Source organism: Musca vetustissima, unplaced genomic scaffold (genome assembly GCF_032173495.1).
Source record: "Musca vetustissima isolate MV318-11 ecotype Yass unplaced genomic scaffold, APGP_CSIRO_Mvet_v1 utg6539, whole genome shotgun sequence".
Classification (NCBI taxonomy): domain Eukaryota; kingdom Metazoa; phylum Arthropoda; class Insecta; order Diptera; family Muscidae; genus Musca; species Musca vetustissima.
In genome coordinates this window covers 166,149-184,245 of record NW_026880603.1, presented here as the reverse complement: position 1 = coordinate 184,245, position 18,097 = coordinate 166,149, and the positions used below count along the sequence as shown (strand labels likewise).

The following is an 18,097-nucleotide window of genomic DNA, read 5'->3' as shown; positions in this document are numbered from 1 at the left end:
GTCCATTTTTTCGGATATCCCCCATATAAGGGTACCCCCCAATTTTCGGTATTTTGGAGTTCTTGAACGCGCTTTCCAACCGAATTCGCTGCAACTTGTAGTCGTATATGGTAACAAAACTCCCTACCAAAAATGTTTAATATTCGTCCCCTTTTTGGGGTCGTCACCATATAACCCCTTTTTTATACCCTTCACCAGACTGTGGTACAGGGTATTATGTCTTTGTGCATATGTTTGTAACAGACAAAATGAAACGAGGCATGGTTCCTTTTGAGAATATACATAGAATCACATTCTGAGTCGATTTACGCATGTCCGTCCATGTATTTTTGTGAACAAAGTACAGGTCGCATTTATGATCCGATTTGGATGAAATTTGGCATAGGTCACTTATTTTGCCAAAGGACGAACCCTATTGAAATTGGGAAAAATCGGTTCAGATTTAGATATAGCTACCATATATATTTTCGTCCGATCTAAGGTAAATGGGGCTCCAAAGTTCCTACATGTCTTTCGATTTGCACGAAATTTGTCATAGGGTAATGATTTAGGTCCAGAATGATGTGTGCTAAGTTTGGTGAAAATCGGGTCAGAATTAGATATAGCTCCAATATATATTTTCATCCGATTTTAGGTAATTGGTGCACCAAAGTCTCTGAAAATCATTCGATTCGCACAAAATTTGTCATTGTGTACTGAATGAATAATGAATAAGGTCTAGAATGATGTCTGCCAAGTTTCGTAAAAATCGGTTCAGATTTAGATATAGCTCCCATATACATTTTCATCCGAGTTAAGGTAATTGGTGCACCAAAGACCCTATATATCTTTCGATTTGCACGAAATTTATCATAGCGTACTAAATTAAGTCTAGAATGATGTGTGCTAAGTTTCATGAAAATCGGTTCAGATTTAGATATAGCTCCCATATGTATTTTCGTTTGATTTCATGTAAATGGTGCACCAAAGTCCCTTTATATCTTCCGATGTGCACGAAATTTGGCTTATCGTATATATAGTTATATATAGTTTCGCCCGATTTGAGGTAATTAGTGCACCGAAGTCCCTGGAAATTTTTTTATTTGCACGAATTTTGGTATAGCGTACTGAATTAAGGCTAGAATGACGTGTGCAAAGTTTCGTAAAAATCGGTTCCGATTTAGATATAGCTCCCATATGTATTTTCATTTGATTCCATGTAATTGGTGTACCAAAGTCCCTATATATCTTCCGATGTGCACGAAATTTGTCATAGCGCACTGAATTGAGTCTATAATGATGTGTGTAAAATTTCTTAAAAATCGGTTCCGATTTAGATATAGCTCCCATATGTATTTTCGACCGATTTAATGTAAATGGTTCACCAAAGCCACGAAATTTGACATAGCGTACTGACTTGAGTCTAGAATGATGTGTATAAATTTTCTTGAAAATCGGTTCAGATTTCGATATAGCTCCCATATATATTTTCGACCGATTTAATGTAAATGGTGTACCAAAGTCCCTATATATATTTCGATTTGCTCGAAAATTTGGCATAGCACGATGTGTGTTAAGTTTCGCCCGATTTAATTTTAATTTTACACGAAAATTGACATAGCGTACTGAATTGAGTCTAGAATGATGTGTTTAAAGTTTCCTGAAAATTGTCCTATTTTAAGATCCAAAATTAGGCAGATTGCCACACAATTTTGCACAACGTACTTACGTTTGTGTAACATAACATGTGTCAAGTTTTGCTGAAACCAGTTCGGATTTAGATGTAGCTCGCATGTATATTTTCTTCCGACTTAAAAAAAATGGAGCACTAAAGACTCAAAGTTGGGCCGATAGACACAAAATTTTGCACAACGTACTTAAAAAAGTTTTGTCAAGTGTGTGTCAAGTTTTGTTGAAATCCGTCCAAATTTAGATATAGCTCGATTTTAAGTAGGACGCAAAATATGTCCATTCGGAATAAAAACGTGCTTAAATTATACTAGATTAGTTTATGATCTAAGCCGATTTACATTTAGATAAAGGTCACATATTTTAGTTCATCCAATTTCATGTTAATGGCCCTTCTGTTAGGATGCATCTTTTTAATACACCCATAGTGATGAGGGGTATCATATAGTCGGTCCCGTCCGACTTTACTACTTTCCTTACTGGTTTTTGATATTTTAAAGTTCCTACAACACTTTTCTCAACTGGATGTCAATTATTTAGAACACTATTTTCTATTTTAAAGCATAATGCCGACCGACTCGAAAAAAAGTTATTATCGTCGAATGCTGGGGACCATTTTCACAAAAAAATATGACACGAGCGACATCTATATTTAATTTTCTATATTAATCTCCATTAGTGTTTGGTGTAAAAAATGAAGCATAAAATTTTAATATACTCTAAGAAATACTTCAGAAGAAACGAACTCCTCTGTAACAATTTTTACAATGTTAGACCGACTGACCTCATATTAAAACGAGTGACATCTATATTTCATGTTTTTATTAATTTTGAATAGCGTTTGGTATAGAATACACCAAGAAACGAACTACTCTTAAACAAAATCATAAGAATATGGAAACATTTCCAGGGGTAGTTCTCCACAGACAAGTCCTACAACCGCAGGCATGGAAGCAAACCACCCTACTCCCATTAAGTACCTACTTTCCTACTTCTTTAAGTATTCGAATTTGGTCAAAAGATGTCGGTATTTTAATTTGAAATTGGTATTAGTTGAAATGTGCGTGCATACTTTACGGCGTCATATGGTTATGCATATTAAGAGGGTTTTTAAATTTCGTATTATGATATGTCATGATGCATTGATGGGGGTATTTTTTGCAAATACCCTAACCTCCGAATAAAACGAATCCCCTTTCATATACTCGTATCAGAAACTGAACTCAAATCTTTTGTTACTATTTATTACAATATTTAATACATTTTATTAAAACAATAACACAATAATCTCCCTTCCCAAAACGAAATCTAATCAACCAATGTGTCAACTCATCAAACTATCAACCGCCAACCTGTGACGTCAATTATTTGGCTTTGGCCATTTGTAAAGTCATGTCAGACATAGACAATAATTTACCACAACAAAAATTGAACCCGGCTAAACGCCCCTCATAAAAAATCAAACAAACAACAAAATTGGGGTAACACAACCAGCAATAATATGATGCCGGGCAGCACGTGCTTGTGTCGATTTATAAAAATTATCCAGAGAATACAACAAAAACAATCATAAAAAATTTAAAATGAGAAAAACCACAGAAAAACGCATAAAATTACAACAAAAAATTGTGGAGGGGAATAAATACATATAAACAAAGCAAATGGCAAACCAAAACAATGGATAAATATATATGTGGGGAAGCAATTTGGATGAAATGTCAACAAAATGTGGTAAAAGAAGCAATTTCAAAAAAAAACAAAAAATCTCAATTCTATTGTAGGGATGATCAGCGGACAGCTGATCGAACTGTTGATCTGCCGATCCATTAATCGTTTGCTTGCAAAGTAAGCAAAACACAAATATAGCGAATCAAAACAAAAAAGAAAGAAAACATTTTTTTGAAAACCGACAAAAAAGAAAAATTCGAAATCTTGAGGTGCAAATCTCCAAGTGTTCGTGTGTGTGTGTGTGAGAGAGTCAACCAAAATCGAAACGACAAATTACTTGGTTGAAATCTTCGAAAAAATCGAGCAAAATAAAATTTTGTAAATGTTTCAAAAATTTATTTTTAAAACAAACACCGATTTTTTGCTGCTGCTCACTTGGTGAGCAACATAAACACAAAACACGATGCTAAGCAAAAAATCTCAAAATACTAGAAAAAATACTAAAAAGAAAAATTTTGTGTTGAGAAAATTAGAGCAACAAAAAAAGAAAAATTACTTTGAAAAAAAAAACCAAAGGAAAAACTAAAGGGTAGCAGATTCTCAGAGATTTTTTCCGTGTGGCAGTCGAATTTTTGCAGCGGTACGTTTAAGTAATCGGGGAAAAACAGTGCGGCCATAGAGAATCGCAAGCCAAAAAAATATTCAAACAAAAAGTTTTTGAAAAAAAAGAAAATTAATGTGAAAATTTAAAATAGAAAAATTAAACAACAACAACAAAAAAAGAAAATTCGATTACCCATGCTACCATTTAAAGTTAAATAAAGTGTATAAAAATTCAGAATTTCAAAAAAATATTTTAAAATAAGAAATTATAACCACCATTTGGAATATTGGAATATTACAACTCCTGCCTCACTCACTGGACCATTTGAAATCAAATCAAACCACAAAAATGGCAACTTTGGCTTTACGCACCGGAAAAGAGATAATGCACAATGCCGGTTGGGTGCTGGACGAAAATGAAGAAGGTAGTAAAAAAATTGGAATCAAAATTCCCGATAAGCCTTTTATTCAAAACTGTAGCACATTTTCTTCCAAAAGAAATTGTGAAAAATAATAATATATACAGAAATATATATAATATTGTCACTTATATTGCGTAAAACAAAATTTTGAAAAAGAAAACGAAATTTCTCTCGTGTCTTTTTCTTTTTGTATTTTCTCATTTACGAAACACAAAAGAAAATACACGATTTTGTCTTTTAATCATGTTATTTGATTTATTTATTTATTTCTACTATTAACGTTTAGATTTTGTGTGTTTGGCCCATATTATCATTTGTTTTTTTTTTCTCATTTTCGTGTTAAGATTATTTAATTGTATTGGTAATCAAATTAATCTATATGAATTTTATATAGTTTATTAAAATATACATATACATATGTGAAATTCAAAATAATTTTGAAATACGCAAAATACACCAGCGGATTTTACCTACACGAAACAATAATAATATAAATAAAACAAGTGAAACCAGTAAGGAAAGTAGTAAAGTCGGACGGGGCCGACTATATGATACCCTTCACCACTATGGGTATATTAAACAGGACTATTAACATGAAATTGGATGAAATAAAATATGTGATATTTATCTAAATGTGAATCTACCTAGATCTATCCATAAAGTATGTCAATCGACTTCAAACAAATATAAATAGGTCATCCGTTGGGGTATGTCTGTACTTCTAGAAAACGCAGCTACGTAATTCTATGCAGAATTTAGTACGTTGTGCAAAATTTGATGTCAATCTGACTAACATGAGGAGTTTTATGCCCAATTTACTTGAAATCGGGCGAAAATATATATGGAAGCTCTATCCAAATATTAAGCGATTTCAAACAAACTTGTTACAGGTTAGCTTATACTAATTTCAGAACGTTTTGTTTCTATTGGTTCCTTGGTGCGCCAATTACTTAAAACCAATCTATAATAAAAGGGAGCTATATCTAAATCAGGACCGATTTTCACGAAACTTGGCTGACATCACTCTAGGCTCAATTCAGTACGTTATGCCAAATTTCGTGCAAGTCGAAGGATATATAGGGACTTAGGTGCACCATTTACATGAAATCGGACGAAACTATATATGGGAGCTATATCTAAATCAGGACCGATTTTCATGAAACTTGGCAGACATCATTCTAGGCTCAATTAAGTAAGTTATGCCAAATTTCGTGCAAATCGAAGGATATATAGCGACGTTGGTGCACCATTCACATGAAATCGGACGAAACTATATATGAGAGCTGTATCTAAATCTGGACCGATTTTCTCGAAACTTGGCAGACATCATTCTAGGCTCAATTCAGTACGTTATGCCAAATTTCGTGCAACTCGAAAGATATATAGGGACTTTGGGGCACCATTTACATGAAATCGGACGAAACTATATATGGGAGCTATATCGAAATCTGAACCGATTTTCTCGAAACTTGGCAGACATCATTCTGGGCTCAATTAAGTACGTTATGCCAAATTTCGTGCAAATCAAAAGATATATAGGGACTTTGGGGCACCATTTACATGAAATCGGACGAAACTATATATGGGAGCTATATCTAAATCTGAACCGATTTTCTCGAAACTTGGCAGGCATCATTCTAGACTTAATTCAGTAGGATATGCCAAATTTCGTGCAAATCGAAAGATATATTGGGACTTTGGGGCACCATTTACATGAAATCGGACGAAACTATATATGGGAGCTATATCTAAATCTAGACCGATTTTCATGAAACTTGGCAGACATAATTCTAGACCTAAATGATTAGGCTGTACTAAATTTCGTGCAAATCGAAAGATATATAGGGGCCGTTTAAATTAAATCGGTTAAATATATATGGGAGCTATATCTAAATCTGAACCGATTTTTCCCAATTTCAATAGGGTTCGTCCTTGGGCCGAATAAGTGACCTATGCCAAATTTCATCCAATTCGGATCATAAATGCGACCTGTACTTTGTTTACAATTTAACATGCACAGACAGACAGACAGATGGACGGACGGACATGCATAAATCGACTTAGAAAGTGATTCTATGCATATTCTCAAAAGGAACCATGTGTCTATCTCGTTTCCTTTTGCCTGTTACAAACATATGCACAAAGACATAATACCCTGTACCACAGTGTGGTGAAGGGTATAAAAAGCCTTAAGTTCGATTGGGTTTTCTTTTTATACCACTACCTAAAATTGATACAGACTTTTACTTGGGCGCCACACCATAGTAAATTTCTTGTAAGGCGATTTTAAAGCCTATGAACACCTAAAAATCAATTTATAGTCAATTTGTTAGGCTATAAGAATATGAGAAAAAAAACCTTGGATATACTATCCCAGTAGTTCGAGTAACTGGTGATGAACTAGATATTTTACTAATTACCTGTAAGTACCACTAGTTACCACTTCGTGCCCTAGACTGGTGAATTTAACATGTGTATGTCATTGGGGAAGTCAATTGTCCCCTGCCTGCGTTACCAGTATACAGACATTTCGATAGTCGATTCATTACCCATTGCATTACCAGTAACTACTGAATTGGTATGATGTGTGTAAACAGCTTTTTTAATTGACAAAAAATCCAACAGTCTATTTTGTGTTCCTTTTTGGGGTATGAAGTAACTAGATCACCAAGTAACTAGCTATATAACTATATAATAGCAGACAATTGATATTTTTTGTACAACTGGGATCATCTACTCGGGTCTATGTCATTCAGTGGTAAATATATACGCTATATTTGACCCGCTAAAAATTGACCAATCTTTATCAAAACAAACATGATTATTCTTTAGCCCGATCCCCTTCTCCATGCAAAAATTCGCGGTGTTCGGGCCATAATTGCGGCCTCTGGAGCGACCTTTGTAGTCGCGACAAAACGACAAAAATAAAGTTTTTGGTCCATTTCTTTGGTCCATTTCTTTTCCAAAAACAATAGGGGTCTTCATAACTGTGGCCTGTATCGTGTTTACAGTCTATAATGGACAGACGGACGGACACACATGTCTAGATCGACTCAGCTAGTCGAGATATGACGATCGGTATACTTAAAGGTGGGCCCAGGACAAAATATTTCGCGGTGTTACGAACTTTTGGGGCTGCACAAAGCCATTATACCCTGACAACATAGTTGTGTAGGGTATAAATACTAAACTACTGCCAATTCGGCTGATACTAAGTGGACCAATGTGAACCAATTATTTCGATTAAAAAGCGTGCCCGAAACACCTAATATTTCGGAGTATTGTTATATGTGGGCTATATCATACCGATATATCGCATTTTCAATACGAAATATTCTAGGTGTAGTAACAATGTATGAGCAAGATTTCAAATCTCGGATAAATCGGAGTAACACTTCTTTTGTAACACTTCCGTAGTTGCGTAGAAAAAACGCAACTAAAGAAAATAAATATCTACTGCAATATATTTTCTTATAATTAAAAAATAGTCGGATCATTAACTGACTGGTGAAGTGTAGTTTCTATCGCTTCACCAGTCAGTGGATGATCCGATTAATTTTTAATTATAAGAAAATGTATTGATGTATTTATTTATTTTCTTCAGTTGCGTTTTTTCTACGCAATAGATGGCAGCTCCATTTGTAATTTGTCAAAAAACTGAGTATTGACACAAGGTGCTAAAAAACTACATATTTGATAAAATTAATATGTAAAGGTTGGAACGACATCTTTACTTCGATATTAACAATATATTTAATGACATTTTAAACATACTGCCTAGTTTTGGGAGCAAAAATTAAACATAAACATTTCGATTGATTTTTTTTACAAGCTACTCCTCTTCAGAGCATAAATCTTCCACAAACCATAGCAATTTTTACTTGATTTATCCTTGTTTTAGTTTTTTTTAATCATTGCTATTTTTATTCCAACTAAGTAAATGATAGGCCTACTGCAGTCTGTCCGTGTAATGGGGCTGCCATCTAGTTACTCCTCTTGAGATCATAGAGCTTCCGCAAAGCATAGCAATTTGGAGTACTTGGAATAGTAATTTAATATATACTTTTGTAAATGTTACAACCATTTTTGACCACAAACCAATTTAGAAAATATGAAAGATCTTGACTGAACTATTAATTTATGTGTTATCGTGTCCACCATTCACAAGAACAATGTTTGGTGAAAAGCGCGATTAATGTTTGAGAATTACTTCTCCCGTCACTTAATGCTGACACAATAATTCGGCTATATATTCCAGATTTGTTGAGATTTTCGCTTGGAATTTTAAAGTAACATTCGAATGAAATTGGAAACCATAATTAAATGGGTTCCATTTTATCGATCGGGACATTTACAATTTATTCCGTTATGTGGTAGTACCAAATGCCGAAAGAAGGATATATCTTTTATGTGGGGATTATATCAAAACCTTGAACTACATAGACAATTTTTCGCACCAATTATAATACTCCGGAATGCTAAATTTTAGCCACTCCAAAGCAAAGCAAAAACCTTCAAAATACTAACAATGTTGGGCCACCCTTATGTCAACACATGGACCTATATCGATTATGTTCTATATATAAGACAGGCAGCCTTCCAGAACCCTTTATACCAAATTACAGCTACATCGTTGAGAAAAGTACCGAAAATGGTATGGTACCGTACCATTCCATAAAAAGTGAACCAATATTCATAATTTTTTTGTAGGAACATTTAATACCACATGATATCGAATAATTGGGGGTTGCCATTATAGGCACTTCTCAGGGCGGAGAGTACACTGGTTATACGATGCAGTTGTCCTTCCCATTCTTATATATGTATGTCTTGTCTATTGAAATTAAGTAGGGTGCAAAGATCGGCAGCTGTCCTGTCTTCGTAAAACTTCTGCTTAATTTATTGATTCCTTTTCAAGCAATCATATGTGCCATTAGGTTGAAGAACGTAGGGATGAGGCGATCTTCACATTATGGACATGCTAATGTCCTAAACTTGTCAGGAGATTACGAACTTTGACATAGTAAAAACTCAAATGATTCCTCAACTAGGGATATGTAAATCAACTTTCGACTAATCGATTATGTCGAATTTGACTTCGATCTTTGAGGAAATCACAAAGTCGACTTTTCAAGATCGATCTTCGATTTTTTCATAAATACTTGGTTTACTATCACAAAGCCAAAATATTACACATTCCAGAAATTTATTTTTTTTGTTTGTTGACAAAAAATCATATAAAATATCTTAGCTACTACTTTTGCAAGATCGGAAAAATTTAAGACAAGAAAACTAAAGCAAGATGTAATGAGGAATGTCGATGTAGGACCTCAAAATCTCTCTGGCCAGGAATTTATAAGCGTAGAGCGAAAACATTGATGTCTATGAGTTGGAAAGAGATAAATATGACTGTAGTGAACATTAAAGGTCATTGCAGAATCCGATTTTTTTCAGAGTGGAAGATTAATGAGGTGGATTACTGTCGTCTATGCGAGGATGACGAGAAGGCATCAACTTTTAGTAGATTTGCAGAAGGCAGCAATTTTTTTTGGTAGATTTGCAATCTACATTATCTCCAGATTTTTCCATATCCCTGAAATTATAATACATCTCAATTTTATATATTTTCTAGGGCCTGAGCGGATTTTTCAATTGAATTCTCTGTATTTGTGGGAGGAACTCACCAAAAAAAATTAAACATCTTAAATACAATGATACCGTGCGGATTTCGGTATTCTGATAGATTTTAACGAGGAAAACTTCATAAATAATTTTCAATAATGGTCGATCCTTCGACATTACCTTCATCTATAAGTCCTGATCTCTTTTGAGGCATTTTAGTAATCCTATGCGAATTTCCAACATAAGTGGTTGGAATATGGAATATTGATACTTCGCATTCTCAGCGGATAAAAACTCAGCTCAGTTAATGTTCATTCCCCGATTTAAATGTCCCGACCGATTTTATGTATTTTAATCCTACCACATCTTGGAGTGTATAAAAGGTTCACATATAAAATAGTATATTTTCAAAAGACATCTTGTTTAACCTTTTATGTTCCCTAAGAAGATCTATTTGGTTTTCTATAATAGAGGGAAGACCATTTGCTCTTCCACGGAAATGCCAATTGGTCATCTATATGAAGACTTGCCCTTCTCCTTTCAGAGGACCTATTCGTCTTCTATGATAACATATGAGAATACATATATGGTCTTTTGTGAGAAGTCGTTGTTTAAGAAGATATACCGTTCTTTTATATAAGAAGACCTATTGATCAGGACAAATTGCTTATCTCTAGGAAAACCGATTACTTTTCTATGAAAAGTGCGATATTGGTTCTAGGATGTAATTGTTCTGCTGTCACTATTATAATAAGTCATATTGCACTTTTTGTGATGATCAGTTACTCTTCTGTGAGCTTTTCAATATAAAGTCGAAATGCCTTTTATCCTTTATTAGAAAAACAATCATTTACGGTTCTTATATTGATAGCTTTTGTATGGCTTTTATAATACAAAAACGAATTAACGATTTTAAATGGATGATAGAGTATTCATAGACCTCCGATATATATACAAGTTGAGCTAGACCAAGCTATTTTTCTATCATATATACTCAGATAAGGTGTTGAAATAATATTTTTAAACATCCACAACTCTGATAGAGTTTAAAATTTTTCTTTTAACACTCTATTCCTCGGATAGGTTTCGAAAATAATACGTTTCTAATGATCCATCCTTTGGATAGGTACTGAAAAATATAATTTTTAAAGATCCACAACTCGAATAGGTGTAGACGAAATATTCTTTGAAGACCCATGCCTCGGATAGATTTTGAATATTCTTTTAAGATCCACATCTCGGGTAGGCATTGAAAAAAATAGGCTTTTAAAAATCTAAGCCTCGGATAGATATTAAAGAAATGCTTTTTTAAATATTCCAGTGTCGGATAGACTGGAAGATTCACGCCCCCTATAGGTATTGACAAATATTCTTATAAAATTTAAGCCTCAGACAAGGCTTGAGGAAATAATATTTAAAAACCCATGCCTCCATGAATCCACAACTCGCATAGGCATTGAAAAAAATATTATTTAAAAATTTACGCCTTTGGTAGATGTTGAAGAATATTTTTAAATAAACTAGCCTCAAATATGTGCTAAAAAGTTTTCTTCAACAAATCCAACACTCGGGTAGGTATTGAAATCATAGTTTCGGAAAGTTTTTGAAAAATAATCTTTATAAAGACAAGGCTTGAGAAAACAATATTAAAAGGTCCTCGCCTTGGATAGGTACTCTTCTATGAAAAGGACCATTGTACATTTATGAGAAGACCATACGCTCTAGTATCTTCTATGAGAAGTACCAGGCGATTTTCTATAAAATGTCCCAATTGCCTTTCTATGAGCAGTTCTTTTGCTCTTCAATAAAAATTCGAATTGCGTTTTAATGCAAATAGCTATTGCACATTAATAGGATGACCAATCGTCTTCTGTAAAAACGCATATTGTCCTTTTGCAGGTCTTTCAGAGATATATAGAAGATCTCCTGTGTTTCTCCTACAGGCACAGTGGGCGATTGGGCCTCGTTAGCGGCATTTAATTAATAAATTCTAAACGAAAAACGATATCTTCAGCCCGTTTTTTTCACAGTTCAGAAAAAAGTCATAGAATTTTTTAAGAAAAAATATTTCTTAATTTTTTTTTAATTTTTAAAATTATTTTTAATCTTTTTTTAATTTCAAAATTTTTTTTTAACTATAATAAACAAATTTTATGAATCAAAATTATCTTCGGAATCAGAATTAGGTATATCTATATGCTCCATTAAAATCAAGCTCTTCATGCCATACTAAAAAAAGTACCCGTTTTGCTACCGACATTGTTCCTAAAAATTGCCATGATTTGAAGGTTAGCAGGTAATAGCAGTTCATATTACACATTTTGGACGCACAATGACTCATACTTCCACCTAAAAAAAGAGTTAGACCGAATCCGTGCGAATCTTGTAAGATCTACTCCACGAACGACAAGTGCACGTTATAGCGGGCTAGTTATTAATACACTTAATTACCACTACGTTTTATGAACAACACATTTATAGACCGACCACAAACTCTGGTTTTTTATGTAATACATACCTTGAAGTTAATAAAAAGCCACACTTTTAAAAAATCAAATAAAAATTGTAAATTTTCAAGGAGCTCGAAATCAATGCGCACACCAAAAAAAAATATTGTAAAGCACTTGGTAAAACATATTTTGTGTTTGACAGCTCACAGCTGATGATCAGCTGATCGATGAGCTTATGAAAAAACGTTAAAAATCTAATCAAAGCGTCCGTTATCGATTTGTGTAAAAAAATTAACGCCTTTTCAAATTTGAAAATTTGAATTAAATGCCGCTAGCGAGGCCCAATTGCCCACTGTGACAGGTAGATGTACCCCCTTTAAAAGAGCTTTTATAGAAAGAAGACTTTACTAGTTTATTACATTTTTGGAACACATTTTAAATATCGCCTATAAAAATATTTCTTTATTAGTTCCTCAAAATTCTACAGGACTTATATAAATTGGACGGGGGTTCCATTACCCGGATTCTTTTTCTAAATACACACATACTTTACTGCTAAGTAATTTAATTTCTAAAGGTTCTAATATAATTTCTAAAAAATATCTATCTATTCCTTAACAGCCTGCTACATAGACATTGTGGACGATGATGACAAAAAATCTGACATTGATGATGAAAATCGGGTATATTCAGAATGGAATAATTTGCCAGATTTAGTATTAGAACAAATATTCACATATCTAAAGCCGAGAGAGCGATACTATGCAAGTTTGGTAAGTCAATAAGAAACATTCCAAAAACCCTATAATAAAATTTAAAATAATTGTACTTTTTTCTTTCCCAGGTCTGTAAACAATGGCATCGTGCGTTCTATTTGCCCACGGTATGGGACAACTTCCTTGTCGATGATTGTACGCTGACACGGCAAAAATACAATTACTATTCCGGTTGGCAATACTGTCTCGATCATATGCGCACACAAAATTGCCTGGCACGTATTGGGCGCCATTTGCGCGGTTTGGAATTTCGTCCGGAAATTTCATTTAATAATATTTATCAATTTATGACGCTGTTGACGTGGAGCATAAGTCGGGGCTTGGAACCAAATGGTCCACAGGATATGAAGGGAATGGGTTCACGTATACGTTCGCTGGTTTATATTTTCCCTTGCAACATGGCACAAGCTGATGATCCGGAGGGTATTAAATTATTTGGAACAGGTGGCCAGTTGTTAAAGGGTTTGAAGGATCTCCTATCGAAATTGACAAATTTGAGAACCTTGAAATTGGTGGATTTTGTGCTGGAACGTTATGAGGCTAAACACTTATTGGATGAGGTGTTGGATGCGTGTTGTACCAAAATGAGGGTGCTGAATTTGGTGAATGTCACATCGTTGCATTGCCCGATTATGCATGTTGGATTGTTTTTGAATTTGCAGGTAAGGGAGCGGATTTTTGTACATGCTTTTCCTAAAGAATTATTTTTTATTATTTCTTTGTCCTTTCCAGGAATTAACCATTTCCCCCCAAAACATAGATGATGATGTCCTCATGCTCTTGGCCGACACCAAATTGAAACATTTATTTTTACTGCAAAACTGTTATACTACCTCCTATTTGGCCATTGCCCATTGCAGTGTTAAAGCTTGGCGCATGGTCAAACGTGATAATCCCGGATTGAAGGTCAACCTGCGCTTGGAGTCCTTGAAGGATGGCGAGGTTGTTTTCCAACCCGAGGCTCCTGTCTATAGCATAACCTATAGAGCGCCAAAGACACAGGTCAGTTGTGGAACACCACGAGGCCTATTAAGACCCATGAGAATACCTCATGCGCACCACATGGTCTTGTATTACACATTCAGGGATTTGCAACAAAAATACACTACTTAGAGGTCTTATGTAGATAGAATATTCTTCTTAAGGGTCTCGAAAAAATATTCCACGCTTTGTGAAGGTCTTGAAAAAATATTCCACTCCTTGAGAAGGTCTTGAAAAAATATACCACGCCTTGAGAAGGTCTCAAAAACATATTCCACGTCTTGAAAAAATATATTTTTAAAAATCCACGCCTTGAGAAGGTCTTGAAAAAATATTCCACGCCTTGAGAAGGTCTTGAAAAAATATTCCACGCCTTGAGAAGGTCTCGAAAAAATATTCCACGCCTTGAGAAGGTCCTGAAAAATATTCCACGCCTTGAGAAGGTCTTGAAAGAAATATTTTTAAAAATCCACGCCTTGAGAAGGTCTCGAAAAAAATATTTTTAAAAATCTACGCCTTGAGAAGGTCTCGAAAAAATATTCCACGCTTTGAGAAGGTCTTGAAAAAAATATTTTTAAAAATCCACGCCTTGAGAAGGTCTCGAAAAAATATTCCACGCCTTGAGAAGGTCTCGAAAAAATATTCCACGCCTTGAGAAGGTCTTGAAAAAAATATTTTTAAAAATCCACGCCTTGAGAAGGTCTCGAAAAAATATTCCACGCCTTGAGTAGGTCTCGAAAAAATATTGTTTAAAAATCCACGCCTTGAGGAGGTCTTGAAAAAATATTCCACGCCTTGAGGAGGTCTTGAAAAAATATATTTTTAAAAATCCACGCCTTGAGAAGGTCTTGAAAAAATATTCCACGCCTTGAGGAGGTCTTGAAAAAATATATTTTTAAAAATCCACGCCTTGAGAAGGTCTCGAAAAAATATATTTTTAAAAATCCACGCCTTAAGAAGGTCTCGAAAAAATAAATTTTTGAAAATCCCCGCCTTGAGAAGGTCTCGAAAAAATATATTTTTAAAAATCCACGCCTTGAAAAGTTCTCGAAAAATTATTTTTTTAAAAATCCACGCCTTGAAAAAATATTCCACGCCTTGAGAAGGTCTCGAAAAAATATATTTTTAAAAATCCACGCCTTGAGAAGGTCTTGAAGAAAATACTTTTAAAAATCCACGCCTTGAGAAGGTCTTGCAAATGACATTTTTTTAAATGCACGCCTTGAGAAGGTCTTACAAAAAATATTTTTTAAAAATCCACGCCTTGAGAAGGTCTTAAGAAACAATTATTTAAAAATCGTTTTAAATATTTAAAAAATTTTATTCTATTTTTTCTTTCCCTCCCCCTTTCAGATCCATCCCGATACCCTCATCAAAATGGTTGATCACTACAAAAATTCGCTGGCCATTTATAGTTTTGAAATGCTACCGAAATTCACCAGTCCCAAATCGTTTCACAATCGTATCGATTCTCTGATGCTGCTGATGTGCCGCCAGTGTTATAATTTAAATACTTTGGTAAGCGGAACACCCTAATATCGCTTTGCAAAACAATTTAAATGGCATCATTTTTTTTCCTTCAGGTTATTCGCGAAAAGGTCTCAACCTCCACGGTACTACTAATAGCCCGAACGGCCAAAAATCTGAGGCGTCTGCATGTGCGTCGCTTTGCCACAATAATACGCTGTGATTGGCCCCGCCATCCCGAGTGGTCTGATGAATTTCACATTTGGCTGAGACGTTCCTGTCGCAGTTATGAGGATGTCGAACGTGAAGTATCACAAATTTTAGGTTATAAATGGCACTTTTTAAGCGATCAAGAATTCAAGGCTGTCACGGTGGATGTTAAAAGTGAGTGGTGAAGAGGAAGATGATTTGAAGAAGAAGTAATAAAGTTAGTAAAATGTGATAAAATTTGAGAAAATTAGATAATAAGAAGATAATGTGAGTTTTATTTTAAAATGGAGGAGAGGTTGGACTATGGCAAGGAACTGGATTTTAAGGAGGGGCTGAATAGTGGTAGATTAGGCTGCTATAGCAACTGAAATACAAGAAAAGGAGTCTATTATGTACAGTTCATTATATGTGTCCGAATTCATGGTTGGTCACAAGCTGTATGGGCTGCGTGTATAGAGAATTCGGTGCCGGGTGAGTAGACTTAGCTGGGCAGTTGAATATGTCCAGCGGGACGTGTGGTAGGACCACACATGTTTATCTCACTTATGCTATGACTACTCGTATTTGTCTAGGAAGCTGCTTCTTCTCGGCTGTCATGAATAGGGGATGGTCTCCGAATATAGAATTCTTTCGACTGATTTAGTAAGACCTCTTAAGGATTCTATACGAAGACCTTTAAATCTACTATGAAAACGACATGTTTTCCTCTTTCAGAAGACATAGTGATCCGCTATGAGATGACCAATATCTTACCTTCTATTAGAAAATCTCCACGGTCTTCTCTAAGAAAAGTTCACCTGTTAAGGATTTTGTTCCTCTATAGTAGATTTTCTTGGAAGTTTTAATACTATTTGAAAATGGGATTTTTTCTGTTTCTGATGATATTTTTTTTTTGTAATGAGATTTTCTGTAAGGTGTAAAAATATGCTGTGTCATTTCAAATAATTCTAAAAACTGCAACAGGTTCTGAAACGTTACTAAATGCTTTTTTGCCAATAACCACCCACATATCAGATATGCAGCTATTTGCAAGTCGAAGTGGCTATGGCTCATTAATTAAGATCTACATATAAAAATTTGCTACCTTACAAAAATTCCTTACATTTGGGAATTCCCCTGATGATCACTAGAAATCCATATCCACTTTATTTCTCTACAATATTTGCCAAGATGACAAATCAAAAAAAAAAATTCTACAAATTTCCAATTTCATAATTTGTGTATTTTACACGGGAATCATTTATCAAATCTTAAACTAACTTCGCTCAGCTATAAAAATATTGAAATTTCCAATTAACGCCATAGTTTTCAATCATCTGTCAATCGGTTAAGAACAAATCGTTACAATGAAGATAACAAAGCTGGCTGTGTTGCTGCTAACATTTTTCATTACAATGGATTGGATTTCGGAAAGCCAGGCCACTTTTGGGCGGAAGGTGGTAATTGTGAAGCCAATACCAGTTTATCCACCACACGGACCGCCACCACCACCGCCACATTTTCATCATCGTCCTCCCCGTTTTCATGGACCACCACCACCTCCTCCACATCATCATCACCATCATCGTCCACACCATGGAGGGTTTGGTTATATATAAAATTAATTTCGATATCAAGGACATATGAGGCATATTGGAAGGACTTTCGGATACTTATTATTTTTTTAAATAAAGAAACATATTTTCTATACAATTTTATAATTAAGAGCAAATAATGTGGTTTTATTTCATGTATATTGGAGAAGATCAAAGAGGTGTTGTATAGCTTAAAGGACATCTCCCTCATTTGTCTTCTCCTACCAGAGATTATATGAGAAGTCTATAATAAAATCATACGTTCCTCGATACGAAGACTTTTCTAGAAGAACGGCAATTTATCTTCTATAATAAGTCCAATTATCAAGCGCGCCAGCCAAATTATCTAAAATGGATTTCTTTCATACAAACTAGGGGTCAAAAACCCCACATTTCTACGATAAGCTCAGCAAGGATGCTATTGATGGGGTATTATTTTTGACCTGCCGTGACACCAGTGGAATTACAAAGCTATAATGGAGGAGGATTTTGGCCAAAAAAATGGTTGGTGGGTTGCGGTATTACACACAGAAACAACAATTCTATGAAAAAATTATATTTACGCCAGGTTGGGCGCCACTTACTACCAATACTGAACATTATAACTAGTATTAAAGAAAATAACACACTTTGTATGGGGAATGTATGTTAGAGTT

The 18,097-nt window shown here is 34.6% G+C and overlaps 1 protein-coding gene across 1 annotated transcript; it reads left to right on the top strand.

The window, feature by feature from the left end:
• The first annotated feature begins 4,288 nt into the window (after positions 1–4,288).
• LOC133326301 (F-box only protein 39) lies at positions 4,289–16,061 on the top strand. The gene is made up of 6 exons (XM_061534974.1): positions 4,289–4,364; positions 13,055–13,206; positions 13,278–13,871; positions 13,942–14,211; positions 15,544–15,708; positions 15,774–16,061. The coding sequence occupies exons 1-6, from the start codon at positions 4,289–4,291 to the stop codon at positions 16,050–16,052; spliced, it is 1,536 nt and encodes a 511-aa protein (XP_061390958.1). The 3' UTR covers positions 16,053–16,061.
• The last annotated feature ends 2,036 nt before the right edge of the window (positions 16,062–18,097 follow it).

Excerpts from the sequence above, each read along its gene's own strand:
- LOC133326301 (XM_061534974.1), top strand. The coding sequence starts at position 4,289 with ATGGCAACTTTGGCTTTACGCACCGGAAAAGAGATAATGCACAATGCC. Across the intron at positions 4,365-13,054 it reads GCTGGACGAAAATGAAGAAG|CCTGCTACATAGACATTGTG; the intron begins GTAGTAAAAAAA and ends ATTCCTTAACAG. Across the intron at positions 15,709-15,773 it reads GTTATAATTTAAATACTTTG|GTTATTCGCGAAAAGGTCTC; the intron begins GTAAGCGGAACA and ends TTTTTCCTTCAG.